This window comes from Pimephales promelas, chromosome 9, assembly GCF_988280905.1.
Source record: "Pimephales promelas chromosome 9, fPimPro1.hap1.1, whole genome shotgun sequence".
Lineage (NCBI taxonomy): Eukaryota > Metazoa > Chordata > Actinopteri > Cypriniformes > Leuciscidae > Pimephales > Pimephales promelas.
This window is the reverse complement of record NC_142777.1, coordinates 34,827,647-34,854,791: the sequence shown is the minus strand read 5'-3', so window position 1 is coordinate 34,854,791 and position 27,145 is coordinate 34,827,647. Positions and strand designations below refer to the sequence as shown.

The 27,145-nt window shown below is 36.2% G+C and overlaps 1 protein-coding gene and 1 long non-coding RNA gene across 5 annotated transcripts in view; one reads left to right on the top strand and one right to left on the bottom strand.

Moving 5' to 3' along the window:
- Positions 1-27,145, top strand: part of LOC148977592 (uncharacterized) — a 163,511-nt gene that overhangs the window by 95,320 nt on the left and 41,046 nt on the right. The window contains exon 2 of one of the 2 annotated variants that reach the window (XR_016169744.1): positions 11,211-11,446. This is a non-coding gene — a long non-coding RNA (uncharacterized LOC148977592). Of the gene's footprint in view, positions 1-11,210; positions 11,462-27,145 lie in introns of both variants that reach the window. The other variant, XR_016169743.1, reaches the window with a different exon arrangement.
- On the bottom strand, positions 6,971-18,761 carry tlx2 (T cell leukemia homeobox 2). Of its 3 annotated transcripts, none has more exons than XM_089135057.1 (4): positions 17,303-18,760; positions 11,181-11,415; positions 7,803-7,983; positions 6,971-7,336 (listed from the first exon to the last, which is right to left on the bottom strand). In XM_089135057.1, the coding sequence occupies exons 1-4, from the start codon at positions 17,781-17,783 to the stop codon at positions 7,325-7,327; spliced, it is 909 nt and encodes a 302-aa protein (XP_088991183.1). In that variant the 5' UTR covers positions 17,784-18,760; the 3' UTR covers positions 6,971-7,324. The 3 variants fall into 3 exon arrangements, with proteins under 3 accessions (XP_088991183.1, XP_039504460.1, XP_039504457.1); XM_039648526.2 differs by having other exon boundaries at positions 11,181-11,418; positions 17,303-18,756; XM_039648523.2 differs by lacking the exon at positions 6,971-7,336 and having other exon boundaries at positions 7,344-7,983; positions 11,181-11,418; positions 17,303-18,761.

Sequence of the window (27,145 nt, the reverse complement as noted above, 5' to 3'; positions counted from 1 at the left end):
ATTTTACATAAAATTCATAAATCATTAAACCGATTAGAGATCAGTTATTAAATAAGGTTACAATAAAGATACATTATATATAGTATAATTTATTCATCTGTGGCATTCATTTAGTTTACCAAGAAACTTGTAAACATGGAATTCTACACATTTTTTTTCCAGTGGTTGTTGAGACATGCTGCAAGTCGCAGCATGCGAAACAATGTTGTGTTGTAGCAAAGTGCCGGACAAAGCAGAAAATGATTATTTCTGAAACATATTGAAACCGGCGCAAAAAAGTTGTAAGTTAACGTGACAAGTTTACAGCCTCCTCGGCGGTGGCTATACACATATCCATGTTGTAAAAATTAAATAAGAAAACATCTCTATTGCAAATGTAAACCCCTTCATCAGTGCCAATGTCAGTACCGTATTGCCCGAGAGCTGCATGGGCTCACAAATCGGATCTGAACAGTTGCGATAAACAGGACATTTAGATCAGAATCAGATGAGCTGATGTGTTTCTCTCAACCACAAACGCTTTCTTTCATCAGTTTTTTTAACACTTCTCTTTAACGTTTGGCAGTCTATAGAACACGAAAGGTATTTTCCCGATGCGACCAATTATTACAGACCAAAACTCGACCGTTTTTCAGCAGAAAATCAGCCAAATTTGCGAGTTCGTTCAGTTCACAATGGCATTGTTTATGTTCTGTGCCTCCAACATGGCCGACTTCCGGATTGATGACGTGTCGTGATTGAGCGCGCCATGATGAGCTCTGAGGCAACCGACGCCTCGTGTTTCTCTAGGGCTAGGCCATGTCTCTTTTCGACAATCTATTAAACTCTTCAGAGGACTTATTTGATTCCCTATTCACAAGAACAAAGGCGTTTTGCTTTGTTAGAGGTGACAGCCATAAAAAAGGACGAAGATAACCGCTTCCAGTTCCACTCTTCATGCAGGCGCTTGGTGAAAAGGCCATCTTGAAAGAAACCCGTTCAAAAGATGCTGCAGCACTTTAACGTGAGTGACCCGTACACACACAGATATGCTGGTCTGACAACACACCCCAAAACACATGTATGTGCCTGTCGGATAAGAGCTCTCAGAGTCCTGCCAACACGTTTAATTCTTTCTCATAGTCAAGCCATCAGAAAGAGAGTTCACATTTATAGGGGCTATTCATTAACATACATTTTCTTTTTAATTCCGGGTACCTTTTGAAACCAGTAGAAATTGCTGAAACATACAGTACTATTATTTATACATTTCTCTACTAGCCAGCTTATCTCAAATTTAGCAAAAAAAAAAAAAAATGGGCCCATTAACCCAGTGTATCATTTTGATACATTCGTTTCTATGGCTTTTAAATGATCAACATGGTAAAAGCTTTGCTGAAATTTTAAAAACTTGCACACAACTGACTAAATGCCTTCTGTCGTCTGATTGGTAGTTTATAACTTTATAGAAAATAACAAGCCTTGTATAGGCTCATTCTAAAAGCATCCTTTGTCCATGTCTTTTTGCTGTTAAGTCTGTACTGATTTTACAAAATAATTTTAAAATGTATCTACTATAATACATAACAGGATTTTTGATTGATTTGTGTACCTCAGCTCTCAATCATCATTGTATTGCATTGTGTTTATTTTGCTACATGTCTTTGATCATAACTAAGCCTTTACATATCATTGTATTAAGACATTATTGGGAGACTAGACTACCGATATTAATATGCATTTTATGAAAGTCTGCTATACTGTTGCAAAGATCTCATTGAGTTAAATTAATTTACAAGCTATTCGAATTCCATCTTAAATTTTTGCCCATGACAATATCTGCACCTAATGGACTATTATTGCCAGTTTGGGCCTCTGAATAAAATTGAGGTGTTTTACCTTCTCGATTTTGAGCTCCATTCACACTATATCATATATAAAGGGTTAATAGGCCTCTTTCCATACTTTATTATAATAATGAGAACTTCAGTTCTTAGATATTTTCCCAACTTCTCACTGTCAGGGGAATGTTTTTGCAGACCTGTATCGCTGTATCTGGAAGAGAACCAGCTATCGGATTTTCTCAAACACAGATGAGCAGATTGGAAATTTAGATGTGTCAGTAACTGCCGGTTTATCAGTTGTTTGTTGCTTTCCTATGGTGATGCTTTTGACAACCCGAGTCCCGACGTTGTGTGAAAAAGCCTTTTTATGCTACATTAAATTCTATAGCAATTGTCCCCCGTAGTATGTCATTCGCCTGATAAAAAGAAATGTTGGCTTTTATTGAAATCTTTCGGAAGATTTGAGTGGCTCGACACAGACATCACTTCATCTAAGATAAAAAATAACGTCAATACAGTCTATTTTCAGCACACCAAGAAACAGTTTCAAAATTTCGAAATACTGGCTGATATGTTTGTCTTCTGCTTTTTATTACTTGCATTAGCTGCCAAATGAGATGTATGGATGCATGTTCGGTCCTTTGTTAGTCTTGTCATATCTTTAAGGACTGTGTTTATTCTTCTGGTTGTGTTTGGGATCTTTGAACTGTTGGACATCTGATGTAATCTGAAAATGCAGACTTCTTATGACGAAGTGGAGGCCATATAGGTCATATTGGTTTGTAGCGTCTGTGAGATAAACCGGAGCCTGTCTAGGAACATTGAGTGAGATAGGAAGTGTGATACTTAACCTCTCGCTTCTCACTCACCTTGTGTGGCAACATTTTATTGGATGAGGTGAGGGCCCTCAGGTAGATAATGGCAAGAACACACACAAAAAAAACATAATGGCACATCAGGAGGAGAAAGAGAAGCTCAGAGCACCGGTGGCCAAACACAATAGAGATTTTTCGAAAACAGAGACCGAAAGGAATTTCAGCAAAATGAGCCAAGTCACGTCGCAGTAGCAGAATAGACAGGAAGATGAAAGCGGCTGGAAGACTGACAGAGGAAATGAGGGTAGAAGAGGCGTTACCGCGGCAACCGACTCACACTGACAGGATCTTAACCAGGCGAGATGCCATCAAACTTAGCTAAACAAAATAGGAGTGTGTGTGATGGCTAAAACAGACATTGTCCTTGCTTAGGGTACAGTCTGAAAAAATGTAACGCTTAATAATAGAAGAGAACGAATACAAAACAAAGGAAGTTTTGATCAATAGATTGCTTAATATATTCTACTTTACTTAAAATTAGGGCTGTCAAACATTTAATCACATCCAAAATAAAAGTTTGTGTTTACATGATATATGGGTGCACTGTGTATTCGGGATGGGCAACGATTAACCGCGATTATTCGCATCCAAAATAAAAGTTTTTGTTTACATAATATGCGTGTGTGTAGTGTGTATAATTAATTTGTAAATATAAATACACACACATGCATGTATATATTTAAGAAATATTTGCATATACTTTATATATATTTATACATAATTAATATTATATAAAAATATAAATATTTGATGAATTAATAACACATTTTTCTTAAATATACACATACATGTGTGGGTATTTATATATACAAATTAATTATACATACTGCACTCACATATATTATGTAAACACAAACTTTTATTTTGGATGCGATTAATCGTTGCCCATCCCTACTGTGTATAATTATTTTGTGTGTATATATATATATATATATATATATATATATAAATACACTCACATGCATGTATATTTAAGAAAAAAATATTATTTATATATAAAATATTTATATTTTTATATAATATAAATTATATATAAATCTATACAGTATATACATGAAAATATTTCTTAAATATATACAAACATGTGTGTGTATTTATTTATATATATATATATATATGAAGAGTTCAGATGCAAAAGCCTCTAAATGCCATTTGAAATTTTCTTCTTGAATGATGATTTTTATCAAACTTGTATATTTAAGTTCAGTAATTTCACTTAAATAACAATTAATAGGTAATCATCATTGCCATTTAAGTGAAATCAATGAACTTAAATATACAAGCTTGATAAAAATGATCATTCTAGAAGAAAATTTCAAATGGCACTTAGAGGCTTTTGCATCTGAACTCTTCATATATACTATATACAAAATAATTATACACAGTGCACCCACATATATTATGTAAACACAAACTCAAACACAAACTTATTTTGGATGCGATTAATCCTTTGACAGCCCAGCTTGAAGTATATATGCCAATTAAAAGTTTGTTTTTTTTATGATTTTGAAAGATGTTTCTCGCCAAGGTTGCTTGCTTTGGTTGTTAAAAACAGTAATATTGTGGTGATTCGTGATTGTATGAATTTAAAATAACTATTTTGAAATTGATTCCTGTGATCAATGCTGAATTTTCAGCATCATTACTCCAGTCCTCAGTGTCTCATGATCCTTCAGAAATCACTCTAATATGATGAGTTGCTGCTCAAGAAACATTTCTGATTATTATCAATGCTAAAAATATTAATATTTTTAAAAAGAACTGATACATTTGTAAATGTACATGTTTTTGGTGGGGACAACCCGAATGCACAAAGACTCATGGGGACTCGTGTCAGTGGGGACCTAAATTGAAAACACCTTATGTCTTTTTCTTTTGTTCTTTTTTTTTTTAAATATAAAAATGCAGAAAGTTTTCGCTGATAGGTAGGTTTAGGGGTATAGTTTGTGTAAGGGAATACATTTTTTACCGTATAAAAACCATTACGTCTATGGATAGTTCCCACAAATATAGTAGGTGTGTGTTTGTGTGTTGACTGGTAAACCCTAGATTATTGGACAAAATGTCCCCTCAAAGATGGCAATATCCTAAATCCTTGTCCTTGTGGATAAATCATAGTGATGCTTCTGGAAAATGTACAATTGTTTTTGTGGTTTAGGGTAGTGTTAATGTAAGATGATAGAATATACATTTTGTACAGTATAAAAATCATTATGTGTATGGAAAGTCCCCACAAACATGAAAACAAAATGTGTGTGTACGTTATTTAAATGTCTTCCATAATTTCAGAAACAATTTCCAAAATTTTAATGTTTAATTCACCTGCCTTAGAATTAAATTGGATCATGATTATGTGTAATGAATTTTAAAATGGACTAATCTCACAGTGTTCTCTTTCTGCTGTGGTCGAGCCATAATCGGTTTACTGCTTTAGCATTTCCTGGGAGATGCAGTCGTGTGTAGAACAGAATGTAAAGGCTCATTTACTGTGAATAAAACAGCTATGATTCCACGCCCCCTCCCTGTGTTGCGTGTACATCACTCCCATGTGGTAACCAATGCGATGGCCTGTTTTGGCTGCTGTTTCGGCTCTCGGAGATCGTATCAGTTGTTTACGCCCCTACAGTGTCTGGGTGGACATGGGTGATGAATGCTTTCAAAATACGTGTCAAGAACTTGTTTTCTGTATAAAACTGCACTCAATTATCGTTGATAGGGATTTGGACTAAAAATATGTTGTAAAATAAAAAGTGACCTGTGTAATTGTTTATCATTTTTAAAGGGATGGTTCACCCAAAAAGGCAAATTTTGACAATATTTACTCACCCTCAAGTCTTTCGTTCATCTTCAGAACACAAACGTTAATCTGAACTATTTCTGTTCTTCCGTCGACTGCTATGGTACTGCCACATTTGCGCTTCAAAAAGAGACTCAATCGCTATATCTGATAAAAACCGATTGAATTGGCTATTTACAAATAAACATTGATCAACTCAGACATCAATTGTGGTAAACGTTCTCATCCCAAGGCGTCATATTATACGACCCTTTGTCAAAGCGTAGACATCCAACGCACATGCTACCCTTTAGCATCAATATGAGACATATATATATATGGGCCAGGAGGCGCCTCCTAGTGGTCTAACCCTAACCTTACCCCAGACCTAACCTACCCATACTGTGTGCGTGTTATATTGATGCTAAAGGGTGCCATGTGTGTTTGATGTCTACGCTTTGGCAAAAGCGTTTTGTATGAGGCCCTGCGATGAGAATGCGTTGATACGAATTCGTACGAATGATTATACGAATTACGTACTAATTCGTACGAGTGAAGTCGTATGAGCCACCTCGTAAAATTGGTACGATTTCCCGTGAGATCGAGTTGAAAATACCGGTTGTTTTTTCGGTCTGCGCAGTCGGTCTTAAAGTGACAACACACACCTAATATTCCAACTGTTGTCTGCGTCGTTAATATTAGACTAATAAAACCACAAAATATAGCTTTAACAAATATGAAATTATATTTAATTTCAACAGTGGACAAATAATGTGCATTCGAGGCTTAATTAATGATTTCTGTACCTGAATAGGCCTACTACTTTTAGACCTTGTAACTTTGTTATTTAGTATTCATCTCTGCTTGTAATTTGTTATTTTATTACTGACTGTTCATTGTTTTAAATAATGTGTATATTCTATCAGTTAGGCTATAGTTTTTGATGTAGTAGCTATCAAAGAACTTCAAGTGAGCTTTAAGTAATACGCGAAAACCAAAGTTGTATATATATATATATATTATTTATTTATTTTCCTGATTCGAAAAATGATCCGATCCGTAGCTCAAAAACCGTAAATGAAACGAACCGTGAATTTTGTGATCCGACCACTAGCTTCCACAACAAGAACCAATGAGGTTTATTCTCAGTCGTCAAACAGGTTCAGCTGAGCTTTGTTTATGTTTGCTGATCAATGTTTAAATGTAAATAAAAGCCTAAATTAAATCTGTTCTTCAGCGATCGTGTCTTTTCAGAAAATTTGGACTAAACTGCTCAATGTAGATTAGTTTTACGATCTCTTTATGAACTTTTTGAAGCGTCAAAGTGGTAGTTGTGTAGCTGTCAATGGAGGGACAGAAAGCTCTCAGATTTCATTAAAAATATCGTGTTTTGAAGATGAAACGCCATGAAGTTGAGTAATTAATGACAGAACTTAATGACAAAAATGATTATTCTAAAATAATTTCACAGAGGAGGAAAAAGAATAGTCTTAGAAGTCACGATTCTTTTTAATATAAAACACCTTTAAACGTCACTTCATGAAGAATCCAGAGAGAGCGCCTCCATAATTGCTTCCAAAGTGCGTTTTAGGAAGGACTCCAGCTTGAAAGAACTAACAGTTTTTAGTCCATCTCTTCATACAAGAAATGTAGAGAACATGCATCACAAACACATCTTACAAAGTCCAAAGGGGGAAAAAAAACACAAATAAAAAGAACAAGAATGAACGAGTCTGGGGTTGAGTCAGTCTCCTTGATGCCAAACGGCACGTAGACAGCCGTCTTGATGGGTGAAATTCATCAGACAGCTTTGCGGTTTTGGGTTGGAAAGGACATAGCCCGTCCCTCTCTTAGATGGGTAGCTGAAGAAAGAGGAACGAGAATGTAGCGTAAGGGTCGAGCAAATGACCAGTCAAATGTAAACTGGGTGTGCTTGTGTTTGCCTGGTTTCCACTTTAACTGGGAATACATTAGGGATTTTGCTCCACGCCAAGACTTAAATATACACATTTCTGAGTGATAAACAAACAAATACACACTGAAATTGCTCTAGCGATTTTATCTCAGGCTCAAAGCTGATCCTGTCAAAACTCATTGAAATCGAATCAATTATTTCCATGGGTGATTGGAAAATACGTTTTTACAGAGCAAGATCTCACACAAAAAAAAATGGCGTCGTACAGATTCTCGTGAGTCCAAGTGAGAGATCCACCCAAATTAACGGCTAATCGGTGTCCTACAATGTACTATAAAATCCTTTCTCAATTAACTAGCACACATGAGAGTTGTGGGTCAGACCACAGATGCGACTGAGGTGACGGACGTCACCTTGTTGTCATCGGCCCACGGCTGTAAGTTCTGCAGGGCGTAAAGCGAGGAGTTGTGTAGGCAGAGAGGGTCTTGTTGGAGCGGTTGACTCAGGGTCTTCTGAAAGGCCTCCTGTTGGAGCTGTAGCATCAGACGGTTGGCTTGCTGTCGCTCGGCCTCTCTCTCCTCAGCGGTCTGCCTCCTGTCATCAGAGACGCATGATTGAAGTCAACATGATGTGCAGTGACAGAGCCCCTTTTCAAATACAAAAGTGGATTATGTCAACTAACATGTTTATCTAGTGCAGGTCCTAGGCTGGTTTTAATTACCTTGAGAGATCTGAGATCTCCGCATACACGAGAGATGTCATGCCTTTGTGAAAAATAACAATATGTGCGTTATGACTAAAGTCGGTTTGAATGAAACGTGTGAATGTTAATGGCGCCGTACATTTAATAATGCCTTGAACGTACACACGAGGAGCCTATTGGAGCTGTCGGCATAACAGATGTGAATATTATTATATAACAGTATGTGTCAGAACAATGAATAAATCCTATTTTATTGGTCCGGGGACCTGATGTACTTTGAACATCATTCATCTTTTTTTTACCAGCTGCATTCATTTAAAGGGATAGTTCATTTGTTTAATCGCCCTCATGTCGTTTCACACTGCTTCTATAATTGTGATTTTTATTGTATGGACAAAAAAAACTATATAGAAAAAAAGTCATACAGGTTTGGAACAACATGAGGGTAAATAAATACAAAGAATTTACATTTTTGGGTGAACCATCCATTTAACATAAAAATATATATAAAATGAGATTTGTTTTACCCCCTAAAAACTCTTCGAATTTAAAGAACACTTTATAACGAAAATGTTCTATATAGGGAGAAATGTCTTCAATTATTTCATAATACACTCTAAAAAATACTGGGTTGTTTTAACCCAATTTTGGGTCAAATATGAACAAACCCAGCCATTGGGTTACATTTTGTTTGAGTTTGTCCATATTTGACCCATTTTTTTTTCTACTGATAAATGTGTTTACACACTTCTTAATTCATAAAATGTAATACAATTAATAATTAATTAAAACTAAATCCATTAAATTTAAATAAAATATCAGTGTAACTACAGGTTACACCAACAATCGCGATTAATCCCGATTAATCACATCCCAAATTAAAAGTTTGTGTTTACATAATATATGTGGGTGCACTGTGTATAATTATTTTGTATGTATATGTGTATATATATATATATATATATATATATATATATATATATATATATATACATATAAATACACACACATGCATGTATATTTAAGAAAAATATATTATTTATATATAAAATATTTATATTTTTATATAATATAATATAAATTATATATAAATCTATATACAGTATATACATGAAAATATTCCTTAAATATAAACAAGAATGTGTGTGTATTTATTTATATATATATATATATATATATACAAAATAATTATACACAGTGCACCCACATATATTATATAAACACAAACTTTTATTTTGGATGCGATTAATCGTTTGACAGCTCTAGTTTAAGGATATAAATAGCTCCTTAACAAAACTACACATTGTCCAACATATCTCTTTAGACACTTATTAGGGTAATTTGCATATATATTTAAATATGTCTTTATAAGTTATACGAGTACCATTTATGTATAATGCCATATTGTAATGTGTTATCACGTTTAAGACGATAAATGGTTCAAGTGTGATCACGTACAGCATGGAAAATGGAAAGAAAAACCGCTAAAAACAAACGAGTGCTGCATTTCCCTTCAGGTTTTCCAGTTTTGTCGTGATGCATAATAGACACTTTGAGGATGAAGGATGTATTTGTGTGTCGATTGTACGCGTAACAAGCCTGTGATCAAATGAGCCAAGTGCAATCTCATTACAGTGATGCATTTAGCTGCATGTGACGTGTGGCTAATGGACGGGTAGCAACGATTTAGACCCTCGTGGTGGACAGATTTGGTCATGGAAGATGAGGTATTTAGACCGTATGATTTTCATAGAGGCCTTTCTGAAATCTGAATTCACTTTGAGATCAAATGTTTGCAGTGTTGCTAAATTCAATTGATATTCGGGTTTTGGTGATCCATAAGATTTCCCAGAATTTCATTCCTAAGAGGCCCTGCAGATTCAACAGTGCAGAGAAGGGACCAGGCTAATGAATGTTTCCCAGCAGCTTTCATCAGATACACATAATTGATGAATTAAGTTGAGCTCCGTAAATATTGATGAGTAGGCTGAAACAACCATAATACATTTTTATTTGTGAAAGGCCATGACTCAGCTTCATTATAAATAAATCACGTTCAGCCAGCTCTTGTCTGCCTATTGCCTGTTGGTAAAACCAAAGGTAAGTAAGCCTGCTCTTAATTAGATTGGGCACTTATTTGCTCCAAAAGAGCCAACAGCAAAAGCTTGAGTAGATTATGGGGAAAGGATGGACATGCTCTCAATTATTCAGAAGTAGGTTCTGTACTGCATGGACAGCAAGTTTCCACAGAGCCTTAAGAGCTTCAACGTTTCTGCTTGGTCAAGGCAATTGGTGTCCAATGGAAAATAAATAAACAAATAAAATGCAAACCTCTGCAGATTCAAAGTATTTTCCAAATGCCCCCTTCACTTAAGCTCATTTCTGACTATAGCTGTTATTGGGAAATATATCTAATCATATTTGCCAAATGTGTGTGTGTGTGTGTGTGTGTGTGTGTGTGTGTGTGTGTGTGTGTGTGTGTGTGTGTGTGTGTGTGTGTGTGTGTGTGTGTGTGTGTGTGTGTGTGTGTGTGTGTGTGTGTGTGTGTGTGTGTGTGTGTGTGTGTGTGTGTGTGTGTGATTAATCGCGATTAATCAGGGCAGTCAAACGATTAATCGCATCCAAAATAAAAGTTTGTGTTTACAAAATATTTGTGGGTGTACTGTGTATAATTATTTTGTGTGCGTGTGTGTGTATATATGTGTGTATATGTGTATATATATATATATATATATATACAAAATAATTATATATAAATACACACATCCATGTATATTTAAGAAAAAAATAGTATTTATATATAAAATATTTATATTTATATATAATATAAATTATAAATAAATCTATATACAGTATATACATGGAAACATTTCTTAAATATATACAAGCATGTGTATGTATTTATAGGCCTACATATATAAAATAATTATACACAGTACACCCACATATATTATGTAAACAAACTTTTATTTTTGATGCGATTAATCGTTTGATAGCTTTTTTTTCTTTTTTCTTTTATCAAAACAACATGTTGACTTGTGTGGGATTGGACAAAACAAGGCATTTAGAACCGTATATTTTCCCTCACCTCCATTTTGTTCTTCTGTTCTGGAACCAGGTTTTGACCTGAGCGTCTGTCATCTTCAAGGCCTTGGCGAGCGTGGCGCGCTCCGCGGACGCGAGATACTTCTGCCGGTGGAAGCGCTTCTCCAGCTCGCAGATCTGCACGCGGCTGAACGACGTGCGCGGCTTTTTCCTCTTTGGCGGAGTTCGGTTCTGGTACGGGTGACCGATCCGTCGTGTCACGGAGAACGGTGAAAGAGCTGCTGAAGAAAAAAAAAACAGGAATTGGCCGTGAGTATGCTAAAGGTGAAAAATATTTGCATTCGTTAACACTTTCAGTAGGCTAAGCCAAATATTATTCACGCAGAACCATTAAATGCTTAATGTAGAATTACAGCCTGAGAGCTAATTGTAGGCTAATGTCATGAAAATTATTGTAGGCCTATCCTAATGTTTACTAATATTTTAATTTCTGAAAATTACGTGTTTGATAACTTGAAAATGATTAGGTAGTCTGTAAAGTGTTCCCTTGTTTTGTAAAAGCAAATTTTCAAAGTTTTAATTCTAAATGTAAATCCATGGTCAGTAGGGCAGATTATATTTGTAGGCTATATGATATGGCCTATGTCGATCTAATTTGGTTGAAAGATGAAGATATAAATGAACGTCAAAATGAGACATTCAACATTCGTAACGACGTTCTAATTTCTATTATGACGCGTTTTACTGATCTGAGCGTTCGATCGGCGTCCCGTTGCTATGGTTACCTCTGAACGCGGCTGTTTTTAAACTTCAGCTCATGGACACATTATAGTTCAGGTTTATATGACAAAGTGCTCGAAGCAGTGAACTCAGTTTCATTTCTCATTCACTCCTTCTCTATTATGCATTATTCATGTTTTTACAACAAAGGTCTTGATTTTTGTATGCAGAATTGTTTTTCACCTCTCCCCTCCATGCTTTTATTTTTTGCTACTAATGTTAGTTGTGGAATTGGCTGTGAATAAGTGATAAACACCTTGAAAGAAACATGTTTTCTAAATGCGAGCCCACCTTGACCTCTGTTACCTTTTATACAAGTATGAGGATAACAGTGTTTTGGGTCCTTATTTGGACCGTAAAATGATTCCCAGACATGGTGAGACCTTTCCAGTCATTGAGTCAAACCTTTAATGTTTTGCTTATTCAGAACAGTGTTCGCTGGATAGTGTATGTGTACCTGAATTAAACAAACAAGGCAACTGCATAAATAAATCACAGGTCATGCAGTGTGCACATTCTGCACAATGACATTAATTTGCTCATTTCAAACAGCAAATGGATGATGACACTCCCTCTCTTATGCTACACAAGCAGTGTGCGTGGAAAACGGTCATCGCCATTTGATAAATACAAACAAGGATGAAACCACATATTTAGGAATAATATAGACCAAATATCATATAAGAATCAACCATGGAAAATACCATATTATCAAGCACTAATATGAATTTTGTCCTTCACGTGTCTGTATATGGAGTTTACACCGCTGAATTTAAATGTATATACATTTATATGCTCATATATCATTGTCAATATAATATTAGTTCATGTAATTAATGTAGTATTATTAAATCAACATAGTGTGGGTGCATGTTTGTGTGTGTGTGTGTGTGTGTGTGTGTGTGTGTGTATATATATATATATATATATATATATATTTATTTATTTATATTTATAAAATATTGAAATATATATATATATTTACACACACACACACACACATACAGTATGTTTGATTCTGTGTTGCAATGGAATATAAATATAGAACATCTAAGAAATATAGAAATATGAAGAAATATGGAACATCTAAGATGTTTACATGGACAGAGAGTGTGTGTGAATTCTAATTCCGTGAAAAGAAAAACTAAAAGGGAGAGATTAAACTCTTCATTAGATAATTATTTTAAATTAGAATTGTTCGTTTTAGACAGAATAACTTAAATAGTATGACTATCCTAAAATAAAAGGGGAAAATGAAATGAAGGAATTGGGAGTGTAAACCCCTGTTTGTGAGTGACCTTTAACCAAGGTGTTCTGTGATCCTTGTGGCTGAACCTGGGTCTTGCAATGGTTGGCTGGCCATGTGTGAACAACACAGAGAGAGTGTTTCTGTTGGGCAGGTTGGAGTTCAGATAATACCATGTTCGAGATCTGTAAATGTCAACTCCTCAACCACATTGATTCACGTTCTTGTGTAATTGAAGATTCACTGCTGCTCTCAGAAGAACTTCTCAACAGTTCACACACTAGTCACGCTGGGATTCCTGACACGAGGTCAGGCTGACATTGAAGCTGTTTTGGTCCAGCTTCATTTTATTAGAGTATAACTGATAAAAAAGGAGTCGTCATTTTATTTATTTCGATATTTTATTTTGATCTGAACCTTCCATATACCCCGATCATTAGTTTATTTGTCATATTTTATTAGACAAGCTAGTAAAAAGACTTCTGATTGGATTAAGCGCATAGACTCTTCATTCCTGTGCGTAATTGGATTTGATTGCTTTTAATTAAAGCGGTGATCTTGAGTGACAGGCGGCACGCGTCATCATCAATTACGCACACGGATAACATTCAGTTTGATCCTAGAGCGTGTGACATCAAAATTATGAGGATAAATTAATAAGATTATTTGATTTTATTTTTCTATTTTTATTCTCCGTGCGTGGCTATGCGTTTTGTTTCGTTTTCTGTCGATGGCACAGCTTTTACTTGATCGGTGTTATTTTTTCTTTTCGACTATGTCAGGTGTGCAGATTGCAGAACAAAACTAATAATACATTTTCCAGAAACACTCCTCCGCAAATACATATGTGGGTCAAATGGAAACAAAAACAATCCCCGTATTCACTCTCGACAGCAGAGGGAATTCTAAATGATAAGTCTGTGTAATAAAATTTATGGTGAGCGCATCAAAAAATCAAAGCTTGCCTTAGAGAATATGCGGCCAGTAATAAAATCAGTTATACGTGATATCACCTTCATGCGACAGCGCCTGCCTTTCCCATTGCGAATATTACCTTTGTAGAAATCTAATAAATATACATGTAATGGATTCAAAGCGCGATATTGAAATATAACATGGGCATTTGTCGCTATTTACGCGCGGTGAGGCAAAACAGAATGTGCCTTTAAATTTCCCCTCATGCTGGGAATTGAAATATCGAATAAAATAGAATAATTGTCAGGAAAAGCCATAAACCGTCCGCTCGAGAGCCTCGTCGTCCCTTCAGACACTATCACCATGGCTACACGGCCTCGTCTCAGTTTCATAATCATTTGTATTTATGGGTGGGAAAGATCATTATTGTCATTTCAGATTGAGGGGCATCCACATGCAATTTCATTTAGCAATTTCTCCAAGGCCAGTGATATCAGATTACGACCATCACCTGCCCCATGTTGTGATGCAGCTGGACCCAACAGCCCCCACCAGCGGTAACGCAAATACATTTACCTACTGATGAATATACTGTTATCTGAATCAGTGCAAGTGGCTGCAGTGCCTTTTCGGAAACGAATACAGAAGTTTGAATTATATGATACGTTCGTTTTGTGTGTGTGTTTGTGTCAGTGTGAGTAAAGATTCTGGCATTGTGTATATTTGAAAATGATCTATTACAGCAGTCATTTCGCTTACAGAGTTGTATATAGCTCGTCGCGCGCCGTTGTTGTCACCAGTGCTGTTAACAGGAACTGAAACGCCGTGCGTAAAGGCCGCGCGCCGTCACCATCACCAGAACACCTGTGTTTATTGACAAGAGAGCGACTGATCTGTTTATGCATTTCTGGATTTTTATAAACTTGCAAACTGCCAAGTAGTCAATTAACAAAAGAACATGTGGTATAGCCTTTCATCGCCAGCTCCCAATTCGGGATGATATGTCCGGCCTGCAGCGCATATCGAGTCTCAGGCCTGTCCGTGCACCTATACGTGCCGTGACACTTGTGGTGAAATGCAGACATGCAATTCAAGCTGACGGTGAAAATAACTGGAAAAAGAGAAACCTATCCCAGACAACCGTCGTGACTTTACAACAAGGCCTATATGCGCATAATGACGGAAGTGGCTCTGGTTTGTTTGGATGAATTAATTGCAATGGTAAAACTAATATAATATAGCAGACTATCTTATAATGTTGGTATAATTTAGTCTAAATATCTTGAAAATGAAAAGACGGCATTTAAGGTGTTAGACGCAATTTTTTAATGGTTTCAGCAAACAGAAATTATTTTGTATTTATATGTATATAGATATGAATGTCTTTTCCCACATCATCTTATGTTTATATACTTATATTTACTGTACATTTAATTTCTTTAAAAAAAAAAAGCGTTACTTCTATATCCAGCGCAATTCAAAGGCACGGACGATATTATAATAAACGAGTGGCCCTAAGTGACTGTGAGTAAAATTGATAAGCATATTTACAAAAGAGCATTTGCACTTGACATATCATTCTCTCATTTGAATAATTAATGAGAATAGAGCGGAATTCTGAATATTTAATGCGCAGAAATCCATATTCTTCTTCTTTTTCGTCTGATGTGAGTGACGTCATTTGAAGACTCGAACTGACCAAATGGAAAACGAAGGAGGATGTTACGGCTACACACGAGACAACCAACGTCATGCATGGCCTATATTTCCTTATTGTTTATTATCTGGAATTTGCGTTATCAAAATATAGCTACATTTAAAATATATATAGGCTATATATATAGATTAAAAAATCTCAGTCTCACACAAATATTAATCTAATAATAAAATATCGTTTCCTTTTCTGTAATCATACACAGGCTAGACTATTCTTCCGAAACGCATGCTTGTTTTTTCTCCCGTCCCACTTGGAAATGTTATCCAAAATCGTCCTCTGTTGGATCTCTATTGGTATTATGTTTGCGTAGATTAAAACGATTTGTCAACATGCCATTACGCATTACTACTGGCTGTGACATACTGGCAACATTTAGCTCCCTGCAACCACAGGATCATCATTCATTTGTCCTAATGGCCCAGAGAGACAGTAGCTCAAGAATATAGACGTGACGGTGTCATAAAACCATTCCACAAGAAATTGTGATTTTGAAAGCCACTGTGTTTTTATGAGCAATACACACATAATATCTACAGGCCGAGGTGATGCTGGTGCAACAGCATGTGCTGTCTCAAATAAAACTGAATTATTGCGAGCGTGCTGGTTTAAAAGATTGTCTAGTGTTACTGCTCGGTGTTCAGATGCGTCTATATAAAAAGCTATAGTGAATGGTTTAGCATTTCCCATATTAATTCAAGCGCGATGCAGAGATGTGGCACTTTGCGAGAAAAAAGAAACGGGTAAAACTATACAACAATCATCAACCTATATAAATAATAATGTCAACAGAATTAATCTTCTAGACTTAAGTTAGAATGCATTTATTTTAAATTGAAATTCATTTGGCTCCAGAAAAAAAATACTCTTGAAAATTATATGTTAGGTTGAAATATATTTCTGCACATAGAATTATTTTATAGGCAAATATGTTATTGTATTGAAGCGTGAATATTACATTTGAATGGTTAAAGATCGTAATGGATTGAAATATGTCTTTAACAAACGGCAGAGTCGAAGAAAATATCATGTGGGCCTGAAAAAATGAATTTCTGCTGTGATGTTTTTAATTTATTTCTTACAGTATTTACTCTTCTCTTTTAAAAGGAGCACTAGGCCATATGTAAGGACTTTTAATAATAAAACACCGTTTTATTAAGTAGGCTATGTGTGTTTGAATTTCCGTATGAAATATTTTCTGCTATTAATTGAAATGCCGCTGTTTTCACAACAACATTTTTATTATTAGCTAATACGAATTTATGGTAACTCATTGGAAATTCGGCATGCTGCAATTTAAGTTTAATCGGTGACTAGATTTTTTCTCTCTTGATATAAAAGACGTCCATTCATACGCTTGTCTCGTAGAAGAAAAGATCGACCTTAAAAGTCAGCAATAAATGAATTGTCCGTCTTCGCTGATGTTGGTCATAATTAGTCTTTAGCTTGCTTTCTAACATAAGCAGCGCTGAAAAATCATGTCTTCCAAAATCATGTAATCAAGTCTTACCGGTTAGCCGATCTTTCGCAAACCTTCTGCTGCTCTCCATCCAGGGGAACGAGAAGCTGGCGGGACTGCCCATGTTGGGTATTGTGGGCATGGTGGGCATCCCCGCCGCGATGCCCGGCGGATGGGCTGTTGTCGGCGGGTGATGTGCGGGTGGCATGGGTCTGTGGGCCGGGACGCGGATGACACCGCCTGCATTCCCTGAGTTCACGTTTACGTTCATATTCATGCTCACATTCATGTTCATGTTTACATTGTAGTGACCTGCCAGTCCGGCCGCCATCGAACAGGCCGGGTTGTACACGCTGTTGTAGCCGTTGGCGTAGACGTTCGGCGCGAGCGCATAGTCCGAGTCGCCGGTCCGACTCGGAAGCATGCAACTACTCGGCTGATCGGAACCATTGAGAATCTGATCTATTCCAAAACTGATGGGTTCGTGCTGCTGGTGGGTCTGGTTCACCTCTTCGATTCCCGTGTGCTCCATCGTCGTGGTTCTGTCTTTTACTCACAGCTTGGAGGGTCGAGATGTTTAATTCCTAAAACTTCAACGCAATATACGGTTAATTCCCAGACCAGACGTAGCCTATATGATTTTATTTTATTTTATTTTTTTGTTTTGAAAAAAAAACAACAACAACAAAAAACAAATATTCTTCCTTGAAGTGCTCAGAGCTCGTGCAATTTATATCGCTGCCATTTGATGCACACACAAAAAAACTGTGACGATCAGAAATCACTTTGACTCCTTCGCGATTAAATCAACGTTATCCAAAACTTTCTTGCATTGCGTTTGGCTTTTTATCAGTTCCATGATGATGCCTAAAACAGCAACTCGCCAGTAGAAAAGGCTCCGCGCGCTCACTGTTAAATCCCGGAGTGACGAGTTGCCAAGTTGTATAGCAGACACGACGCGTTTCTGGAGTGGTGCTGTACCTCAGAAAGGCGCGCGGCCCAGACTTCAGCTCATCACTGTTATCTAAAGTGAAGTGTTAACTGTCCGATACGTGCGTATTAATTGTCGTGAGCTGAAAATGTCCTGTTCACGCTCCTCTTGAAGTGATTCCGAGCAGGTGAGACAAACCCCTTCTGCCCAAACTCTGTCACGCGCGTCTCCATTGGCTCTCGCGCACTTCTATAAAGAGACAATGCCTCGCGCCCGCACCCCTCTCTTAAAGAACCCGCTTCTATTTTTTTTTTCCTTAACCGTGGCTGTTCTTTTAAAGCTCGCGTTTAAAAAATAAAATGTTTGACGTTTCTATAAAATAGAGCAGCGTAGCCGAATTATTAAAAAGCGTTGACGTAAGTAGTTTGGCCTAATCTTGATTGTTTCTTTCACAAAATTAAGCAGTGAAGTGATTTTGTTTTTAGATATTATCAATATTTGATCTGCCAAATTAAAGCCAGTGTGCTGTAACCAACTTGCAGGTAGCCATTTTGTTGTCATGTGACAAGAAAAACATTTAGCCTAACATAACTCTAGACCCTATAATGACTGTGGGCCACCAAAGTCATTTTTCAACAATATCATATTTTGACCTTTATTTATGAAAACGCGAATTCAATTCGAGTAACCGTAAATATTGATAATCATTATATTTGTTTTAATTTTTTTATTTATTATTTTTAAAGGTGCAGTTTATGCTGTCTTCATTTATCCTTACACGTTCACTGTAAAAAAAATATTTTCATGATTTGCAATCACAACATTTTTTTCTTTTGTCAAATCAACTTAAATAATGTATGTGGTTGATAACATAATATTTTGAGTTTCTGATGATTAAATCAATCTCCGTCATTGTATTAACTTAATTTTTCATTTTCAATTAACTTAAAATTTTAAGGCAACCAGGTTACTTCTTTTTTTTTTTTTTTTAAGTTAAACCAACAATATTTTTTTACAGTGTAAGCTACTGGATGATTACTTTTAGATCATTTGTCATTATATCAACATTTGTACAATATAAATAGGCCTAGACATTACAACTTGTGGTTTAAACTACACACTAAAAAATGCTGGGTTGTTTCAACCCAAATTTGGGTCAAATATGGACAAACCCAAATGTTGGGTAAAATTTTAATACAAAAAAATATAGTTGAAAGTGAAAGTTGAAGTTTGGTTAATTTTAATCCAACATTTGGGTTTGTCCTTATTTGGCCCAAATTTGGGTTGAAACAACCCAGCATTTTTTAGAGTGTATGTTTTTTTCTCGTTTGCCATCGACTCTTTGACAATTTTCCAGGAAAATTCTGACATGGTTGGGCTATATTAGAATAATAACAGTGATAAAAGCAGACTTCATTTTTAATGTTGTGAAAGATAAAAAAATAAAAAATAAAAATAAAAAAAACGGGTTGCGGGTCGATTCTGTTAATTATGCCATCCAATAAAGGCCAAAATGTTTAGTTCAATTGTGAAAAGAGCTCTTCGGCTTTTGTCAAGGCTACAGAAACATGCAGCTACACATGGCAATGCGTTTGCTTAATCAAATGAAAGTGAATTTCATTGAAGTGCACTGTAGCCTTTGGGTGCGTAAAATAAAGGCTGGAGCCAGAGAAGCATCGGTTGCCTTTAGTGATGCAGAAGCCGCTGTGATTGGCGCAAATAATTTAACCTTTTTCTGCCTGAAGCTACAGTGGAAGATTCTCCGCTCTCAATTCAATAAAAATGAAAAATGGCGCATAATAAAACCTGAAAGCAAGGAAAACGAATTTAATATATCATCGTTTTATTACGCACTTATTTCAGCTTTCGCACGAATAAAAATATTTCTCCACAGCACAAAGTGGCTAGAGGGAAGCATAAAAATCAATTTTCTGAATACAAAGCTGTATCAATAAGAAGCGCTCTTCCTGTGCGTGTGTGTGTGTGTGTGTGTGTGTGTGTGTGTGTGTGTGTCAATAGCAGGAAAACATGTTGTTGGTTCTCAGTGATGTCGAATAAAGCATCCCGGAGTCGTGGCTTTTAACTGCACGAGGTCGTGTTGTATCACACTGTGAGTTGGTTCTCTTTAAAGTTTGTCATCTGCCATCATAATCGTTTGCTTTCAGTTTGAGAGCATCACGGTTTTAAAGGCCCATATCTGGGGTCATAATCAGCATCACGAACCAGTTAAGAAATAAAGCTCAATCATAATTAACAATCATGATTAAATATTAGTTTCTGGTTTTCATTTCCATGATTTGGCCCTAATGCCGTTTTGTGCTCTATAGATCTAATTTCTTGCACATGCATATTCCTGCTGCAGTACTTATTTTCCCTAAGATTGCTTTATTTTAACCACAGTTATTATCGGACTAAATGAACTGTGCTGGAAATGTTTTAATTGCGTTTCTCTCTTGCTGTTATTGAGTTGAATTAAATTCCAGAAGCAAACGCTTCCCCGCGTTCTCGAGTTGTTTTCGTCAGCAGTGAATGTTAAACACAATTACATTTTCGCGCGGAGGCAAAATATTATCTAATGGTTACTAATTGCTTTAAGTTGTAATTATTTTTAACACTAAGAAGCTCTCGAATTATTGAACCTGACAAACCGCGCCTACCCAACTCTTGTTTCATTTCATTAGGTGCAATGGAGTGTTTATTCTAAAATCCATCCAATTAATGTCCTGTTAAAACATTGCAATGTATAAAACGCTATGTTCAGATGAGAAAACTAAAATGCATGCATAATATGAAACCGTAATTTTCGAAATTAGTTCTGCCAGTGATTTTCAGGGCTCGACGAAAAAAAAATGGAATTTTTTTCTTGTACCTTGTGATGTGAATATAATATCTGATGCCAGTGTCTGAGTTGTTGCCATGGTTACCTCCGCAAGCGAATGCGATTTTTGTTCGCGAGCGCATTTTGCGCACTCTAACTTTTGTGGAGATTAGCCTACGTAAAACGAACGTGCATACTTTAAAGTTTAAACACCCCCTAACCCTTTAATTTCGACCTAATTTGGTTCATGCCCGAAGCCTTTCTAAAGTGGCGGTGCAAGCCTGATATAAAGCCCTTATAGCTGGTTGCCCGTAGGCGATATCTTGGCAAGGATGTTGAGGGTATATAGGGGTCGTTAATAAATCGGAATCTCCAGGCGATGCTGATAATAAAGTATAAAGACAAAGCGAAGACAAAAAGAATTTGTCACAGTGCGCCTTTCAACAGATTCGGTGACCCCCGCGCCCTCCCGGGTGTATAACCTGTTTCAGGGCGCTTTTGGAGATTTGCAAACAACTGTGATGGTGTTTGCTCAATATGGTGTCACGGGGATTGGAAGGCGATACCAAGCAGCACAGCTCATGACAAATGGCGATTGCAACGCTACATAAAGAATGAGATGAGCCAGTAGCAAAATAGGCTAGTTACTCCGAGCCTCCAGTTATTTACACTAGCTGTCAATCTAAGCAAATTCACGTCGATTTTTTTTATAATGGTGAGAAACAGTCCAACAAAAACAACATAACAAACAGCCATTAAAATGAATCGCCAGAACACCTGCCGCCGACATGTTCAATATGAACGCGGCACGTGGGTTTGAAAGGAAAATCCCACCCATCACAGCTGCATCCATCTATAGATTATGAGGATTGACTGTGCACTGCATCTGTTTTTCACTTTAAATGCAAGGCGATCTTTTACTGTTGCAGTTGTGCATTTAAATACAACTGCTATTGCGGAACAAACAACTAATAATAAATTATAACACTTTATTTTACAGTGTAATTATTACATGTTACAGTTCATTTGCGTGTACATTAATGCACGCACCCACACCACTAATAACCCATGCGTATGCACGTTAAAACTCATTTTTGCGTATAAATTGCGTGATAAACACACTGCGTGCTATAGAGACGCATTTAGTGTGATCGGGTTGATATGCATCATGCAACTAACCCCAAACCCTAACCTTGTATAGTTATTTTATATAACCAGTAGCCTACTTAAATGTAAGTGTATCAAAGACACCTTAAAATAAGTGTAACCTAATACATTATAAATATAATACTGTGCTATTGTTATTACAGGCCTATAATTAGAATATATTTCTTTATTTGATCTTTAATCTTCTTAATCAAGAATCTTCAAAAAAGACTTTGTGCGTTTCAGCAGAGAAATGGCTCAACACCTCTGGCTGATCTAGTGTCAGTACATCCTTTTACCTTCAGCATTTCCTCGTGTGCATTTTGGCCTCGTGCCCCTCAAATGCGTGTGTGTGTGTGTGTGTGTGTGTCTGTGTGTGTGCGCGCTCCGATGAGCCTGTCAAAGAGACTATTCGCATCCATTGCACCATTCTCCATCCCTCCCATGACTGTTGTGCTTTCTGCTGTAATTAGGTTGAATTCAGAGCAGATTGAATTACGTTATTCTGCATCTCGAGCTGCAGTCCTTGACTGTCTCTCTCCCCCGGGAGAACCTGGCGCCTGCTTGCCCGATCAGACGGCTTCAACTGGACGGACCGCCAAAAGAGCGCACCGGGATCTCCGATACGTCATCTGGTAATGTGGGCTAAATGAGAGGTGTGAGGGCAGGGGAGACGGGATAACATCGCAAGGTCTTGTGTGACCTGGAACAGATAAAGTGTTAGAATAATGAATTGTTTTATTCACTTTGTCGATATGAATTTTGCGCGCAGAGGGCGTTTAGGAGAAATAGGGATGGTAAAGGAAGAAAAATCATTTTGTTTGCTTTTTGGATGTATAGTTTATTTCGAGCTTAATTATTTTAGTTTATTGATATTATTATTGAATGAATGAGATAAGAGAAAAAATATTAAAACGCATGGTAGCATTGTTTATTTGTTTTTGAATGCATGCGTTTGTTATAGGCGATTTGAAATTAGCCTTTTCTTTTACTTATCATTATGTATTATCGGAATTTTTATGTTTATATTAACTGAGTAAAAATATTTTAACTCGAGGTTTTCAATCTATTCGATGTAACTAATTTAGGCAAGATATATCTATGTCAATAATCTGGTAGGCTATGCAATGTTTCTAAATAAAAAAAAAAACAATTGTAAAACGGATGACTTTTTTTCCCCTCTTGTTTTCTCATTATTGTGTATTTTCTTACACCATTTCAGGACATTTCTGGCAATAAATTTATTGATCATTGCACAGGTCGTAAACAAAAGAAAACATGACTTACTAAAATATGTTTATTTGTGTAATTATTTGTGTGTACATTGATGTATTAATTAATTAAATTAATTGTCCTCATGTGATCTTTCACTGGAATTATGTTTGAATTGTTTTCGGCATATTCGAAGGTGCCTTGTATTTAAATCAAATTGTATGTCTTCATAGATTACAGATTAGTAATTGAGGAAGACTCCCTATTTCTTTTTTTTTTGTTTCTTTTTTTTTTTTTAATGAAAATGTTGAAATGTTAGGAAATTCCCATTTAACGGTGATTGACACCATATTGGTTCATTTGTGCCATATAGGCCTATATGTGCATTTAACCTGAAATCAAAGTTTAATATGGGCATTATTAGTTTACGTATTGACAAAGACATAAATCACATATGGTTCTCTGAAAGCACGATAAACATAACATTGATGGATGGATGGATGGATGGATGGATGGATGGATGGATGGATGGATGGATGGATGGATGGATGGATGGATAGATAGATAGATAGATAGATAGATAGAGCAACAATGAAAGCACTACGAGGAAACATGTTTAATTTAAACGCATCTGCTTCAAGCATTATTGTGTTTCTTGTAATCCATCTTTTGTGTCTTTCGTTCCGATCGCGTTTCTACACGCGTCTCGTTGAAGTGTCAAAAGCGTAATTAAGCGTATCATTGGCTTTGTGTTGTTTACAAACCGCGAGCAGTAATTTAATTTGGTCCACCAGCAGCCGCCACCGGCAGGGACCCAGCGCTGATGCCCGCGGGCCCCGGGCGGAGAGGGACCTTCTGCCGGACACCTGCGGGGGTGGAGCCCGTTACCCGGGGGAGGAGGGGCAACTTAATGAAAACACACGGGAAATGTCCAAATCAATGTAACAATAACAGTTTGTTCACTCTTTTGATCCTGCTGCTATTTCGCGACAAAATTAAAAACAGCAAGTGTGCAAATGAACTGAGCATAAAGCATCTCAAAAAATGTTTACCAGTACTTCAACTACAAAAATAATCTAGCCAGTTTTGATGAGTTCCTGAATAATTTTTGCATATTAATAATACAATTTAAAATGTACCCTATTTAATAATGTGTGTGTGTGTGTGTGTGTGTGTAAATATATTTTATTCGCTAACTCACTATTACAGAATGTATTACTTTAATATAGGCCTATAGGCTATATAATTTAGGTAAATAAATTAATTTTTCCTTAGGCTTTTTGTTGTTATTAATAAAAAATCTAATTAAATTTACTTCTTACCTTATGTGCATTAAAAAAATAATGTTTATTTATATATATATATATATATATATATATATAGTGTTATTTACACACACACACATATATATATATATATATATATATATAAAGAATAATGACTATAATTTAAGTCAATTAAAGTCATTATTCAATGACTTTAATTGACTTTAATTTATATAAACACTATGTAAATTGTATACATTGAGAGAGAGAGAGAGAGAGAGAGAGAGAGAGAGAGAGAGAGAGAGAGAATACACTCTATAAATTGCTGGGTTGTTTTAACCCAACATTGGGTCAGATAGGGACAAACCCAGCCATTGGGTTACATTTTTACCCCAGTGTTTGTCCATATTTGACCCAACGTTGGGTTAAAACAACCCAGCATTTTTAGAGTGTACAGATAAATACATGGTGAAAAAATAGAGAGAGAGAGGTGGCTTTTGGTAATAATGATGTACCCTCAGGCTTAGTGCTGTCTATCATACACCCCCCCCCCCCCCCCCTCTCTCTCTCTCTCTCTCTCGCTCTCTCCACCCATCCCTGCACATTCTCAGCACAGACAGGCCTGTTGTATTAGATGGGAGGACCCAGCGTCTGGGCCAGAACACAGGGAGCACCAGCCTCCTAATTGATGACTGCCTTTGAGTGAGGAAAAACACTAGCTGAGATTGATGGCCTTGCAATTTAGGCCGTTTGGAATGAGTCCTTGCAGCATTAACTCAATAAGGTGTCTATCAAACTGGCCTTATAGCCCATCCTATAACAGCACTGAATGACTTTAATTACATGGCATTTGCATTAAATTTTGGGAAGACGGTGCATATATCTCAGGGTAAAATAGGGGCAAAGAAAAAAAATCATCATTTGCACTTTAGCATATAAGAAATCCTTAGAAATTATTTTGATAAAGATGATGCACACTGTAAAAAAGTCCGTCATTTTTACACTCTAAAAAATGCTGGGTTGTTTCAACCCAAATTTACAGTTAAAAGTGAAAGTTGAAGATTTTAAATTACATTTTGAACCCAACATTTGGGATTGTCCATATTTGACCCAAATTACACTCTAAAAAATGCTGGGTTGTTTTAACCCAACTTTGGGTCAAATATGGACTAACCCAGCCGTTGGGTTAAATTTTTACATTACATTTTTAACCCAACATTTCGGGTTTGTCCATATTTGACCCAAAATTGGGTTAAAACGACCCAGCATTTTTTAGAGTGTAGGGTTAAAACAACCCAGCATTTTCAGTGTGTCCTCCACAAATACATAACAAAATCACATTAGCACACATGACGTTATTTAGCTAGAAATGTAATATAAATTAAGTAAAACCCTAATGAACATAACTGATAACAATTAATAAAACTAAATTTTAATTATTAAAATTAACTTTTCAATTATGTCAACTTATTCTACTAACCCCTAACCGCGTAATAATCAAAAATAAAGTGAATCCATATTCTTGGATATGCGATTTAAAAGGCGAGTTCACCTAAAAATGAAAATAATCCTACTTACCCTAAAGCCACCCTATAGGTGTATTTGGTTTAATAAAGGCCTTCTGAAGCGATGCGTTTTTGTAAGAAAAAAATATCCATAATTATAACTTTATAAACTATAAGCTTACGGTAACAAGTCTAGTTTCGGAGGACGAGTGACCTCTGACCCGACTGAAAAAAGAAAGTCATGTATACCTAGAATGGCTTATGCACTGTAAAAAAATATTGTTGGTTTAACTTAAAAAAAAAAGAATTAATTGAGTTAATCCAATGAAGGAGATTGATTTAATCATCAGAAACTCAAAATATGATGTTATATGAACTTCATAAATTATTTAAGTTGATTTGACAAAAGAAAAATGTTGTGATTACAATTCATGAAAATATTTTTTTGTGGGATAAAAATATTTATAAGTGTGGGATAATTTTCATTTTTGGGTGACCTAAACCTTTAAATACTTAATTTCACAGGTCAATGCTTTGATGACCTTAGTTTATTGTGTGTTTTCATAGGTGATTTTATGCTGATCTATGATTTGGTCACAACTTGTGAAGATGCTTGTTATTTTTATTACTACAACCATTAATTAATGCAATATGTTCAGCAGTGTTACCCAACGTAGTCTCCCCCAGTAATGGTTATTTGTGAAGTCTAGATTGGACTTGAATAATTTGGCTTTGTCGTCTGAGGTTTCTACACTGTTTAATTTCATGCCATTTTATCTCGCTGTTTTTTCAATAGTACAGTCAGTCTTCATCGAGTCCTGTTTTCCCAGCCATCTCAAACGGGTAATTGCATTTTCCATTTTCTCTCGTGACAATGGAGCATCCACAGTCTGCGCGTTATTAATCATAATGAGCTCACACAAATAAGCCCTCATGTATCGAGAGAGAGAGAAAGAGAGAGAGAGGCTGTGGAAGAGTTTACAGCTTGCATGCACAAGCATTTTTCTCCATTTTAAA

What these genes read in the sequence shown, in the direction of transcription:
- tlx2 (XM_039648523.2), bottom strand. Translation starts at nt 17,783, where the DNA reads ATGGAGCACACGGGAATCGAAGAGGTGAACCAGACCCACCAGCAGCAC. An exon ending in TGCGAAAGATCGGCTAACCG is followed by an intron (nt 11,419 to 17,302) that starts GTAAGACTTGAT and finishes TTTTTTCTTCAG; the next exon opens with CAGCTCTTTCACCGTTCTCC. An exon ending in AACAGAAGAACAAAATGGAG is followed by an intron (nt 7,984 to 11,180) that starts GTGAGGGAAAAT and finishes CTCTGATGACAG; the next exon opens with GAGGCAGACCGCTGAGGAGA.